Raw genomic sequence first — 12,885 nt, 5'->3', positions numbered from 1 at the left:
CGGGTTTACGGACAAGTGACGATTTGATATGGGATAAATTCCTCGCAGCCAGAGCAGTTTGGGGTGCTCTACTGCTCACCTCGCCAGTGAAAATTTCCCCCTCTACCTGAAATACCTCTTTCTCCTGGACAAAGCTCAGTGATTTCCAAAGAAACCCGGATAAGCTCTTTTAGGATCCTCACAACTTTACACAATAATCAAAGAGAGGGTAGTTGCGCCCCCCCGACCCCCCCTCCCCCGGTTTTATAGATGATAAAGGAAGCTGTGGGAATGAGAACTGAGAGGGCTTCAGAGGCTTGTTCCAAAACTTTGGTTCTCAATTGTTCCGATTTACGAAGCCACCAGCTCCTTCGCTCTCAGGTTTTTCTTTAACCACATTCACCCAAACCTGTTTCTATAAGCAGTACTTGGCAGAGCACGAGCGATCCTCAGAAAAAGCTCTTGCTTACTCTTGAGGGTCTCAGGACAACTAGCCAGATTATAAAATAGCACACGGAGCTCAAGATGGTAGGGAGAATGAAAAACTGACGGAGCAAAGAAACCTCAGCTGGTTCCGACTTCTCTTTAACCGCATCCCCATTGAACGCGGACGGCTGTGCAGTTTCCGTCTGCCCCACATGTCAGCACAGGAGGTAGAGAGGCTCTATGGGCCAGGCACTGAGGTAATGCGTCTAAAGTTACTTTTCAGGGAAGGAACAGGAGATCAACACTTCACAATTTCCACAAGCTCAGTCCTCGAAAGCAGCGGGGAGGGTGTAAAGAGTACCCTCCGCGCTCGCCGAAACTCCTCACCCAGGAGCCCAGCACTTTCTCGGCGGGAAACACCTCCGCAGGGCGTCGCCCGGGCAGGCAGCCTGCGCTCTGGCAGCCCAATCAGCGGCCGCGCCCCCGCGCCTGCCTGGATCGAGTCACGTGCCAGCCAAAGATGGCCGCGTTCAGCGTAGGAGAGCAAAAGTTGGAGTGAGCTCCCAGCGTGGCCTGCAGAGGACCGGTGCAGGCATCGAATGCTGTGAGGAGACCATAAGGTACGGGCATCCCTGAAAAAGTGGCCGGGTATCCAGAGAAGTAAAGCGCGGTGACACGCTGTCTGCCGGCAGTGCGGGAATGAGATCCCGGGACTGGGTCGGAAGCGGGGGAGGGGAGACGGCACCTACGGTCTCTTCACTTTCCACCCAGAAGAAAAGATCTTATATTTAAGCCAAGAGAGAAAATAAATGTCTGCGCTTGGGTTTAACCCAGGTTTTACTACCAATATCCAAAGTGACCTTGGCCTAATTTAATTTTCAGAGTCCCCACTTGACTTGTTTCATGGTTAACCTGAGGGACGTGAGCTAGCTAATGCAAGCGCCTTTTGAAATGTTTGTAGTATTTAAATACATTATCTTAGATACGGGTTTTATCTTGGATTAGGATTTATTATTAGTAACAGACACACAACGTCTTACTGCAGGTTGCCGTGTCAAACTTTTACCGAATTAAGGGAGACTTTTAATAGGTACACTTTAGACATAGCTAGTTCATTGGGGTGCCTGGGTGGCTCAGTGGGTTAAAGCCTCTGCCTTGGGCTCAGGTCATGATCTCAGGATCTTGAGATCGAGCCCCGAATTGGGCTCTCTGCTCAGCAGGGAGCCTGCTTCCTCCTCAGTCTCTGCCTGCCTCTCTGCCTACTTGTGATCTGTCAAATAAATAAAATCTTTAAAAAAAAAAAAAAAAGTTCACAGAACTCGGAACCTCACCAGTATGCAGAGCGTAGAGCAGAAAATTAGTGATAGTATTAGGCAGGATTTTCTTAGGAAGTAACTTTTATTTCAGATATATACACCATACACTTTGTCTCTATCCTGAATTTATGGCTCTATACACATACGTGCGCACACACCTGCCTCCAGTATGTACACTGTAGACTTTCTGTGTATACTGGATTTTGTATCTACACACACACACACACACACACACACGTAGGGCAGAGATTGTGTCTGTCATGATATGGTAACCAAGGCTCTTAAGTTTGAGTCCAGGAAACCTACATGTAAATTTCTAAGCCTACATTGTACTTTTTAATTTTGAGTCTAAGGATATGAAATCTCACTTAACATGTTCCCAATGACATTACCCAGCAGTAAATCAGTGTTGTAAATTAACCTTATAGCAAATAGATAACCATGAAAATCTAATTTCGTAAGATCATGTATTTTGCTGTTATTTCTGAAACTTGTGCTTTCCTTAACTTTCCTACCCTGAAATCTTAATGAGCTAAATCTTTGGGTTAAAACTCATCATCCCCCATCCTGCGCCTACTCTGCATTCATTCCAACTAGTGCAAGGATCAAGAAACTACTGGGCTATTTGATGAAGAACACGTTTGACATGCAAAGCCTAAAATATTTACTTTGTGGCCCTTCGGAGAAATTTTGCTGATTCCTATTTCAGGGTATACCTGTAAGTGAAATTGGTACTATGTTTCTTCTACCTACTAAATAACAAATTCTCTTCCAAAGTGTTTGTATCCATATACTTCTACCAGCAGCACACCAGAGTTTGAGTTACCCTAACATTTTTGCCAGAAACTGAAATTGTCAGGTTTTAATTTAGCTAACCTACGTATGGATATCTCACTGTTTTGTTTTGGTTTTTTTTCCCCTTGATTATAATGAGGCTAAGCATATTTTCTGTTTATTGGCTATTTGCTTCCCTCTTTGGGAAAGTACCTGTTCAAACCTTTTGCCAGTTTTTCTGTTGGGTTGCTTGCCTTCTTCTTGATGATGTGCTCTTCTTTACATTTTCTGGGTACTAACTGCTCCTTTGTCAGTTATACTGCAGACATTTTCTCCCACACTGGCTTACCTTTATAGTATTTATTGATCAACACAAGTTCTTAATTTTAATTAGTTAATATTAGTTTTATGTTCAGTGCTTTTTGTAAATTAAGAAATATTTTTAAGGCTTATAAAGATATTCTGTATTTCTTAGAAGCCTTATGGGGTGTTTTTCATGTTCTGGTTTCTGTTTCACTTACAATATATTTTTTTGGTGTATGTGTATGCATTGATTTTTCAGATTATGAATCAAGCTATAGCTAATTTTTTTAAATGAACTGTTCATGGTATTTAGAAAGCTTTTATGAGCCCTTTTGTTTTTCTATAGATATATATTATTGAAAAATATTTTAAGGCTCAAGATGGAAAATCATGAACCACATGATACTGTCAAGGAAAACTTAATCTTCAATATCATAACCAGAAAAATTAACCAACTCCCAGAAGCAGAAAGGTAAGACTCCCTTCATAACTTAAAAATATTTTTTACCAGGTAGATTTTCATCATTGGTTCATTATCCCACATTTATTTGGTTTGAATATAAACATAGAATATCAGAAGGAAACTGAGCTTTTTTTCTTGTCTTATTGAGAAAACCTGAGACCAAGAGATTAAACCATTTTGCTGAAAGTTGAGGGTAGAATTCATGTCTTTGGATCAAATTATATGATCATTCTCAGTTTTTCCATTTGGCTTAGAGTACTGTTAAATGTGAACATTTATGGACTCATTTAAGTAACAGTCCTTTAAGATGGCTTTTAAATTGTCCTGTCAGTGCATTTCTATTATGTCTAACAGTCCAAGAGAGTGCTTTGTAACACATATAATAGACAAGGAATGCCACAGAAATGGGATCATGGCTAAAAGATCTTTATCATTAAATAGAAAAATGCTATATAGGAACCATACTGATCTTTGAGGACAACACTGAGTGAACTATAGTGCACTTCCTTAGCAAGAAGACCTCTCTGACTAGGTTCCGTTTAAAGAGAAATTATGAGGCCAAAAAGGATTAAAAAAAAAAAAAAAAGAGCCAGCCTAGGGAGTGGGTAAGGGGACAATTGTCACAGGCAGACTGGTTGGCATATGCCTAAGCCACAGGATAGCAAAGAGTTGATCATATCTGAGGAACCAGTGTTACTGAAGTACAGGGAAGTAAGCATAAGGCTGAAGGAACAGGAAGAATTTTAAGCCAGAAATGAGATGATCCAGCTAACATTTCTAAAGAACATTCCAGTTGCTTTTGGGAAATAGATTTAAGGTAGCAGAGAAAAAAAAAAAAAGAAGACCGTAGGAAAACTGGCATGGTAGTCTGGAAGTGGTGATGGTAAGGAATATGTTTTAGAATTATAATCTTAACTGTCCTGAGTAAATTTCAGCCTTGCTGCCACTTACCCTCTGAACAAGAGAGAACCTATAAACCCAGGATGCAATAAGAACTTGGTGAGACTTCATAAGCTGTATATCCTACACCTCTTCCCCCACCGCACACACATTATACATCCTTTTTGTTATTTTCCTGAGGTAGATAACAGAAAAACTTTTCAAGCCCCAAAGGGCCTGTGTCCATGTTGCGAGGTCAGTAAGGTAAAGCGCCAGAAAGACTGACACAAGGAATAGAGTAGATGGTGGCAGCTTTGAAGAGAAAAGAGCAGGCTATATCACCGGTACTTTAACCAAATTAGAATCAACAAGCAGTGGGGAAGCAAGCTGGAACTGCAAAGTAAGCTTTGGTTTGGAAATAGTAAATTGCTCTCAAACACTGGTACCTAAACAGAGCAGATGATAGTGTCTCATCTTTGCCTTACTCCCTATTTTCCTTTGTTCCTATTATCCTTGTCCTCCCAGGTTTGAATCCTCATCCCTTCTTGCATTATCATTTGATATACTTAGTAGTTATTTGAAAAGCCCTTAGGTGTATGAAACTTTAATATCAAAAACCTTTCTGATCTATAAAATAATTTTATGTACCATATATTTCATTGCCACTTGTTAAATATATTATAGTTGTGTTTCACTCATCTGTCTAGTTTTGAATGTGTGTGTGTGTTGCCAAACAATCATGAGGCTCTATCAGTAAAGGCACTTTTTTGGAAAACTGACTTGGAAAGGAGCTATTAGATAGTAAGTTTTGTACCTACTGAATTATTAACTAAAAAAATGTGACTCTAAGCCATAGGAAATTAAAATTTGGGAGACCACAAACTGCTGTTCAGATTCTAGTTGCACTCCTTTTTATTTACATATTTTTTAAGTTTTTAAAATACTTCACATCAGCCTATAGCCTAATTTATATATTCAAAATAATTGTGATAATATATAAAAATATATATGGGCAAACTGTTTACCTTTGAGCATTTGGTTGCTAGAACTAAAGTGGAGATAATATATACTTCACCAGATTGTTATAAAGATAAAAGTATTTCAGAAGATACGCTCAAGTTTCCCATTCCCTCAGTGCCCACAAAAACATACAGGTCTTGGGACACCTGGGTGGCTCACTTGGTTAAGCGGCTGCCTTCGGCTCAGGACGTGATCCCAGGGTCTCAGAATTGAGTCCCGCATCGGGCTTCTTGCTTGTCAGGGAGCCTGCTTCTCTCTCTGTCTCTGCCTGCCACTCTGTCTGCCTGTGCTCGCTCACTCTCTCTCTCTGACAAATAAATAAAATCTTAAAAACAAACACCAAAAACATACAGGTCTTTCACATTCATGTTTTCTGTTGTTACTGTTTGGTAGGTTCTGTAGGCTCTCCTCACTTTGTAAATACTATCTTGTGTACCCTAAGTTTTTAAACTCTCTTTTGTACTTCCATTACCATTTCAGTAGATTTGTGGTATCTCATGCTCACATGTCTTTCATCCTCCAATAATAAACTATGAAAACACTGAAGGTAGAAAATTTTTTGTGACTTCAGCATCAAGTCTGCTGCATGTAGTAGTGGTCAGTGATTGAATGACAAGCACCATTATGATTGCAAAGTGACAGGTAAGAAAAGTAATGCTTTATGCAATGCAGGAAGCTCAGTTAGGAATTCCTAGAAAAGCTGTTTTAAGTGTTAACCATAGAAGTTAGGGGGATATTGTGTGGCTATTCTGGCTAGTAAGTAATGAGAATTTAAGAGACTGATGCTTGTGTTGCAGATAGCAAGGCAGGTAGTAAAATCAAGTTAAGTACTTGGCTGAAGAGTTTAGAATACTTTCAGTATCTAGCATTAAGTTTAGGTATTATTTTTTCCAAAACTAAAGCAAGCACAGAACATGCATTTTAAAACTCATATATACCTTGACTAAAAACCACTTAGTAACTCAAACATCAATTTATTCTTTATTTCAGTGAGTTGTTTAAAGTACCTAGCATAAAGCATCCCTTAAATGTTAGGACTCCTCCACCCCCCTATCCTGACTAATGCTTCAGAGTAAAGTGAAAGGAAACATAATTAACTCCACCTTACTGAATGCCTTTTAGGTGTCAGGTGCTACTGAAACCACAAGATGAATGTATCTTTGTATCCACTATCTTCAGGTTATTCACTTAAAGACTAGTGGAGAAGCCTGACATAAAAATCAGTGATTATAAGATAGTACCACCTTATTATCTATTGTGCTAGAGAGGATACTGGGTACTGTGGGCACCCAAAGGAGAGGCATTCATATCAGACTCTTCAGACATACACCAGAATTGCTGGACAACTCACACACAAAATATAGTACCTCCCAAAATATTCTCTTTTTTTGTCTCCACTCAGGAATCTGCTCGAACATGGATCAGCATATGTTGGACTTAACGCTGGTCTCTGTGGTCTAATAGCAAATAGTCTTTTTCGACGCGTCTTAAATGTGACCCAGGCTCGTATAGCTGCTGGCTTACCAATGTCAGTGATCCCATTTTTGACTGCAGACTTATCTTACAGAGGTTTTGTAAGTTTACCTTTGATTACAGGTAAATTCTATTTCACTATCACCAGAATTTGCTTTAGTATATATTATTTGCACCTTTCACTAATCCTTAAATATTAACATCAGGTAGCTAGCTATTATGCTATATCGTAGTGAATGCATGGTTAAGACTGAAACTTGCTAGCCTATGTAAAGTGGCAGCTCATATTAGCAAAATCTTTTGTACAAGTAAAATACACATACATGACAGTTCTAAATACGTAATCTAACTTATCTTTCCCACAGTACTTAAAGAAGTATTTGCAAACTTTTTTTTTTTTTTTTAAAGATGACTGCCTTGGGTTTTTAAAAAAAAAAAAATTTAGTTAAGTCCCTCATAAGAGAAAACAGTTACGGGAAGAGGAGTCTACTTACATAGTAAATCTCTCAAAGCACTAAATATATATACAAGAATTACCAAATATATGGAGACCTGATTTCCTTTCGACAGTTTACCATATATGCTGAGTGCTTTGAGTCCAGGCATACCTTGGAGATACTGCAGGTTTGCCACACTACTGCAATAAAGTGTCGCAGTAAAGTTATATTAATTTTTTGATTTCCCAGTGCATATAAAAGTTATGTTTAAAATATGCTATGGTCTGTTTAAAGGGTACAATAATAGTATTATGTCTAAAAAACCAATGTACATACCTTAAAAAATATTGCTAAAAAGTGCTAACCATCATTTCGATTTCCAGTGTGTGGTAATCACTTATTACAGATCATGGTTACAAATATAGTAATAATGAAAAAGTTTGAAATACGAGAATTACCAAAATGTGACAAGAGACAGGACGTGGGCAAATGCTGCTTGCAAATTGGTGCCTACACACTTGACCAAAACAAGGCTACCACATATCTTCAATTAAAAAAAAAAAAAAAATGCATAATCTGTGAAGGGCAGTAGTGCAGCACAGGGAAACATGAAAAATCTGACGGATTTCACAGAAAAATATTACCACAGGTGATGGTGGGATAGCAGGAAGACAGTCCATTTAAATTCTCTGAAGTGCTGTTCCAAATTGGTTTCAAAACTGGATGAATATTTTGCTTGAATCCCCATGATCACTGTAGAAATTTTTATGATCTAGGGAAAGCTACCACCCAGTCAACTGAACAGATTGAGTAAAACATGTTATTAACTTAGCTTTCTACTCTTAATGCAGCTTACACTAACTTGGAAATACATAATTTTATAAAAATAGTCACACTATATAATGTAAAAACATAAGATGAAGTACAAATTTTTTTAAAAATTCCCATGGGTTGGGGCCCCTGGGTGGCTCAGTGGGTTAAAGCCTCTGCCTTCGGCTTGGGTCGTGATCCCGGGGGTTCTGGGATCGAGCCCCGCATCGGGCTCTCTGCTTGGCAGGGAGCCCGCCCCCCCCCAACCCACCCTATCTGTGCCTGCCTCTCTGCCTGCTTGTGCTCTCTGTCAAATAAATAAATAAATAAATAAATTCCCATGGGTGAAACGTTTTCTGCAGACAGAAAAATATTAGCTCAGGTTTGCCAATACAAGTGCAGAAAGATAAAAGCAGTGCAAACTGAGATTAAAAATCCTCTAGCAGTTATTCCTGGCTGTTTTAGGTTATCTGTACATATAATTGTACCTTCTAACATGCCTTATAGATTTGCACTTGCTGCCTAAAAATTGAGTATCTGTGATACGTTTAAGATGACCTTGCATTCTTTAAATCATGTTTGCTTGACTATCATGACCTTCATTTTCAGAACTGATTTATTTCCTAGGTGATTTGAATTGTGAAACCTGTACCATAACACGGGGTGGACTAGTTGGTCTTGTTCTGGGTGGTCTGTACCCTATTATCTTGGCTATACCTGTGAATGGTGGCTTAGCAGCCAGGTAAGATTATTCTCATAATCAATGAAAAACTTCAATATTTAAATGATTACCTAGAAAATGCACAAATTAACATAGATACATTTTTTGCTTTTAAGGCAATGTTTTTTAATTTGAAAGAGTTGGGCTTTTTTTTTCTTATAGTATTACTTAAGAATTTGAAAACGGTTCTAGAAATTGATCCCATCATACCTCTTGCATGTGTAGTTCACGTTCTTTACCTTAATTTGTGTATTGAATGCCATCTACAAGCTACAAACAGTACTGTGCCTAACATGATAGCTAATTATATGCTCCGTGTTTAGAGTTTGAGCAATTCCACTATAGGAAAATTCCATCACAAAATGGTTGGCTATAAAGTAGAATTCAGTTATTTTCTGATAGAACCTTACCAAGCAACCTAAGCTGTATGAGCCTTCAGAGGTGAAGTGGAGAAAGGGACAAAAGAAAACAAAAGTAGAGTTTTCAGGACCAACCAATATTTATCAAAGAGAGTAACTGGATTAACTTTATCTTTACCTAACTACTTTTATCTTAAGACTTCTGGGATTAATATATATTGTACATGGATTTGCCATTTGATACAAATATCTTTATAGAACTGTCTCAATCTTTTCTCATAGGTATGAGTCAGCGCCGCTACCAGAGAAAGGAAACATCTTAACTTACTGGACTAGAGTTTCTAAGCCTATCTTTAGAAAGATGTTATTTCCCATTTTGCTCCAGACTATGTTCGCAGGATACCTTGGATCTAAACAATATAAACTATTTATAAAGGCCCTTCAGTTACCTGAACCTGGCCTAGAAATTCAGTGACTGTTAAAACAAATGTGTACACAAAAATAAAATTATGATGTATGAATAAGTGTTTAGTGTATGAATAAATGTAGACTTTTAATCATATGAGGTATAGTTCTGGGACCTTTAACATATGGCTACACAGGGCAGCAACCAAAGGGTGAATATTAGTAAGGCCTATCGCTTTAAACAAGAGCTTAACTTCTCTAGTTTGCCCAATAGTCTCTTCTACTTTGCTTGTTCACTCCTTTACATTAAGCATATTTTGGTAACAGGAAAAATAACCATACAGCAGTTTTTACTGAAAACCTCAATGAATCCAAGCAGGAATGAAAATGGGAGGTAGGGATGAGGATCAGTTCACTAAGCAGATGTTCACTATGTTTTCCTAATTCACTGTTTTCATAGATATTATTAATCTCTTATTAATAGAAATTTAGAACATATATAACAACCTTCCTCACAGAGGAATCAATTCCAATAGTCCTGAAAAATGGTAGGCTCAGCTAGAGCCGATATACTGACTGATAAAGCTGATGCAGTGGTACAATGATACAGTTACCTACTTCAAGAGTCCTCTTTATGTCTTTGGAAAGCTATATTCTTGGAAAATTAAGGCAAATTCTATTTTTGAAGCTTCCATTAGTTGGGACAGTTCTTTGGGATCACATACCTAGAACTCTTCTTTTCAGCTGTGTGATGTTAATTAAGCAAGTTAACCTCTCTTCTCTGGTCCTCAGTAACCTCACTCAGGACTGGTATTACATAATAAAGGGAAGTTGACTAACATAGCACTTGACTAAATGGTAGCGCTTAAATGGAAGCTATACTCTTCCTATATTCCTGCTTTTGTTTTCTAAAATAGCCTAGTCTAATAGCCTTCATTTCCCAAGACAGATCATTTAAATTTTTGAAGTGACTTTTTGTGTTCCCCTTTGTAAAACTTTTCATTTCAGTTCTTAGAACCATTTTCTTATGTGACAACATCTAAATCAGCATTGCCCAACAGAACTCTATGTGATGATGCAAATAAATGTTCTATACATGACTGACAGTGTTAGCTACTAGCGGTATGTGGCTACTGAGCACCTGAAATGTAGCTACTCCAACTAAATAAATGAATTTTTTAAATTAAATTTTTTAGCTACATATGGCTAAGAGGTACAATATTGGACAACAACACAGATTTAGATCAACACTTTCTAGTGAAATAAGCCAATCATACCAAATAAAATAAGTACTATCCCAGATCATATTGACAAGCATCTTCATTATTCAAGTACAGTGACATACTTGTTAAATAATCTTATGCTACTTCATTATATGAAAGGAGAATTTAATTTAGCTTGTCACCTAGAAGAGGCAGCCTCATGAGTGAGGCTTTCAGGGTCTGTTCGAAGAGAAAGCAGTCCAGCTAAAGATTTTAAAATTAAATGAAATTAACAAAATACATTTAAAATTTTTCAAGAAGCTGATATTCAACAAGTGCCTTGAAATGTATTCCCTAGCAAGTTTATATATGAAATGATCCCAATTATGAGCAAAAAAAATTTTTATTTTGCTGAAAATATTCTCTTGGTTAGAGAATTAGGGGTGATTTTTATGTTTTGATTTCCTGCTGAATTTTCTCCTTTCTATAATGGATATGCTTTACTTAAAGCTCTCTGACCCAAAATTATACATTTATATGTATAGTCTATCATTTTTATTTAAAGGAAAGCTCTACTTATCACAGCAGAGAAAAACATGAAAAAGTAGTTTCTGACTTCAAAAGTAAGAAACCCAAATTACTAAATTAGATTCCTTAAGAATGGTGCTATCAACTTGGACAATTAAAAAACCACTGATAAAAAACTAAGTTGGTAATTCAGTACAAATTGTTTTCCTATCCTGATACATTCCTAGCATATTACCATCTATAAAGAGAAGAGTTTGCAATGGTTTCTGTAACTAAAAAGGATTCTAGAATCTGTCCTCTACCATGTATTTTTAAAATCATCTTTCCAATTAGTAAATGGGCAATGTAAGCAAAAGACCATATTATTTTACATCTATTGCTACAAGTCTTCTTGTAGACCAAAATTTTTGCCTGGGGGCAGGTAAATACATGTAAACTTACTGTGATCTGCAATACAATTTAGGGAAGTCATTTGTAGCTAAGACCTAAAGAACACAACCTCAGTCAGGAAGACAGCTTTTAATAGTCCAGTCATACTAAACAAACTATTTAAATCCATCTTACAATTTACGTGGTGTAGTTATCTGGCTTTAGGAGGACTCATTATATTGTACTTCAGATACTGATATAATTTGTAAACCCCAAACTGCATGCAGGACATTAGAAGCCAGAGGGGTCTAGGAAACTGACCTCTGTGGGTATACAGCAAAGATGCAAAATTCAGAGGCAGTGTTAAAAAAAGTTGGGCTACCAATAAAAATCAAATCTGCATATTAACATAATTACACAATTTTTCAAAACACCACTAAAGACTACGTTTTTAAATTAGGTTGAAAATTAAGCAGAATAATTTTCAACAAAAATTATTTTGGTTCAACAAAACTATAAAAATTACCAAAGTCCACTGTGAATTGGTTTCCTTTTAAAAAAGTGGGGAAAATGGCTCTAAGAAATCTTGAGTGTACAAATCCGGGAAAGGTAAAAAAGGAATAAAAACACTTATTAGTAACCAAAGCAATGAAAGGGGCAAAGCCAAGTTCACAAGCAACTATTATAATCTATGTGTTTTTTTTAATATTTATTTTTCTCTAATATTGAATCTATATTCCTAATAATAGTCATTTACTTTCTGAATTTAAACTACTTCCAGTTTCATTTTTCTCCATTTCAAAACTGGAAATAAATGACCATTGTAGTCTAGGTCATAGCTGAGAACAGTATGGTATGGTAAGACAATAACAAGTAGCTGCCAGAGAGGACTGAGATAGTCAAATTCAAATATGTGAAAAATACTGTGTTGGCCACACAAAACATTTTCCAAGTTTCTAGTGTAAGACCTCCCCATTTTGTCCCTTGCTTAGGTGGTAACTAACTGGTTTCTGAAGGAAAAACTGCACAGTAAAATATAGAAATATAAACATTTGGGAAGGTCTCAAAACTTTGTGTTGACAATGAGTGTGGGGGAAAAAAACACTTCAAAGTATTTTACTGCCTATTCAACTTTCAAGAATCAGATTAGTTAGCTTTAAAAATCTGATTAAATTAGTGAGACCTTAAACTAGTACTTCAAAATGCTGAACTAGGTGATCACAAATTTTTTAAAGGTAATTACTCATTGTCAGTGAATCACTCCATTCTTAATTGTCATCAACTATTGTTAATGCCAAATCTTTGGTTGTAGAATTACAACTAGCTGTAGCGTTTGTATCCTAGAAGCATCCATCAGCTAAGTATAAGCCAGTGGGCATGCTCTTTGCTGCCTTGCATCACAGACACTGACTAAATTTAGA

General features: G+C 37.1%; 1 protein-coding gene across 2 annotated transcripts; it reads left to right on the top strand.

Annotated features, from left to right (window-relative positions):
• The first annotated feature begins 906 nt into the window (after positions 1 to 906).
• TMEM126A (transmembrane protein 126A) lies at positions 907 to 9,481 on the top strand. Of its 2 annotated transcripts, XM_044258398.1 has the most exons (6): positions 907 to 1,025; positions 2,319 to 2,439; positions 3,145 to 3,270; positions 6,563 to 6,756; positions 8,508 to 8,622; positions 9,243 to 9,481. In XM_044258398.1, exons 3-6 carry the CDS (start codon positions 3,179 to 3,181, stop codon positions 9,433 to 9,435), a joined length of 594 nt encoding a protein of 197 aa, XP_044114333.1. In that variant the 5' UTR covers positions 907 to 1,025; positions 2,319 to 2,439; positions 3,145 to 3,178; the 3' UTR covers positions 9,436 to 9,481. The 2 variants fall into 2 exon arrangements, with proteins under 2 accessions (XP_044114333.1, XP_044114332.1); XM_044258397.1 differs by lacking the exon at positions 2,319 to 2,439.
• Positions 9,482 to 12,885: the final 3,404 nt, after the last annotated feature.

This window comes from Neovison vison, chromosome 7 (genome assembly GCF_020171115.1).
Source record: "Neovison vison isolate M4711 chromosome 7, ASM_NN_V1, whole genome shotgun sequence".
Lineage (NCBI taxonomy): Eukaryota > Metazoa > Chordata > Mammalia > Carnivora > Mustelidae > Neogale > Neogale vison.
Note: the sequence above shows the minus strand (reverse complement) of the source record. Positions and strands in the feature narration are given on the sequence as shown.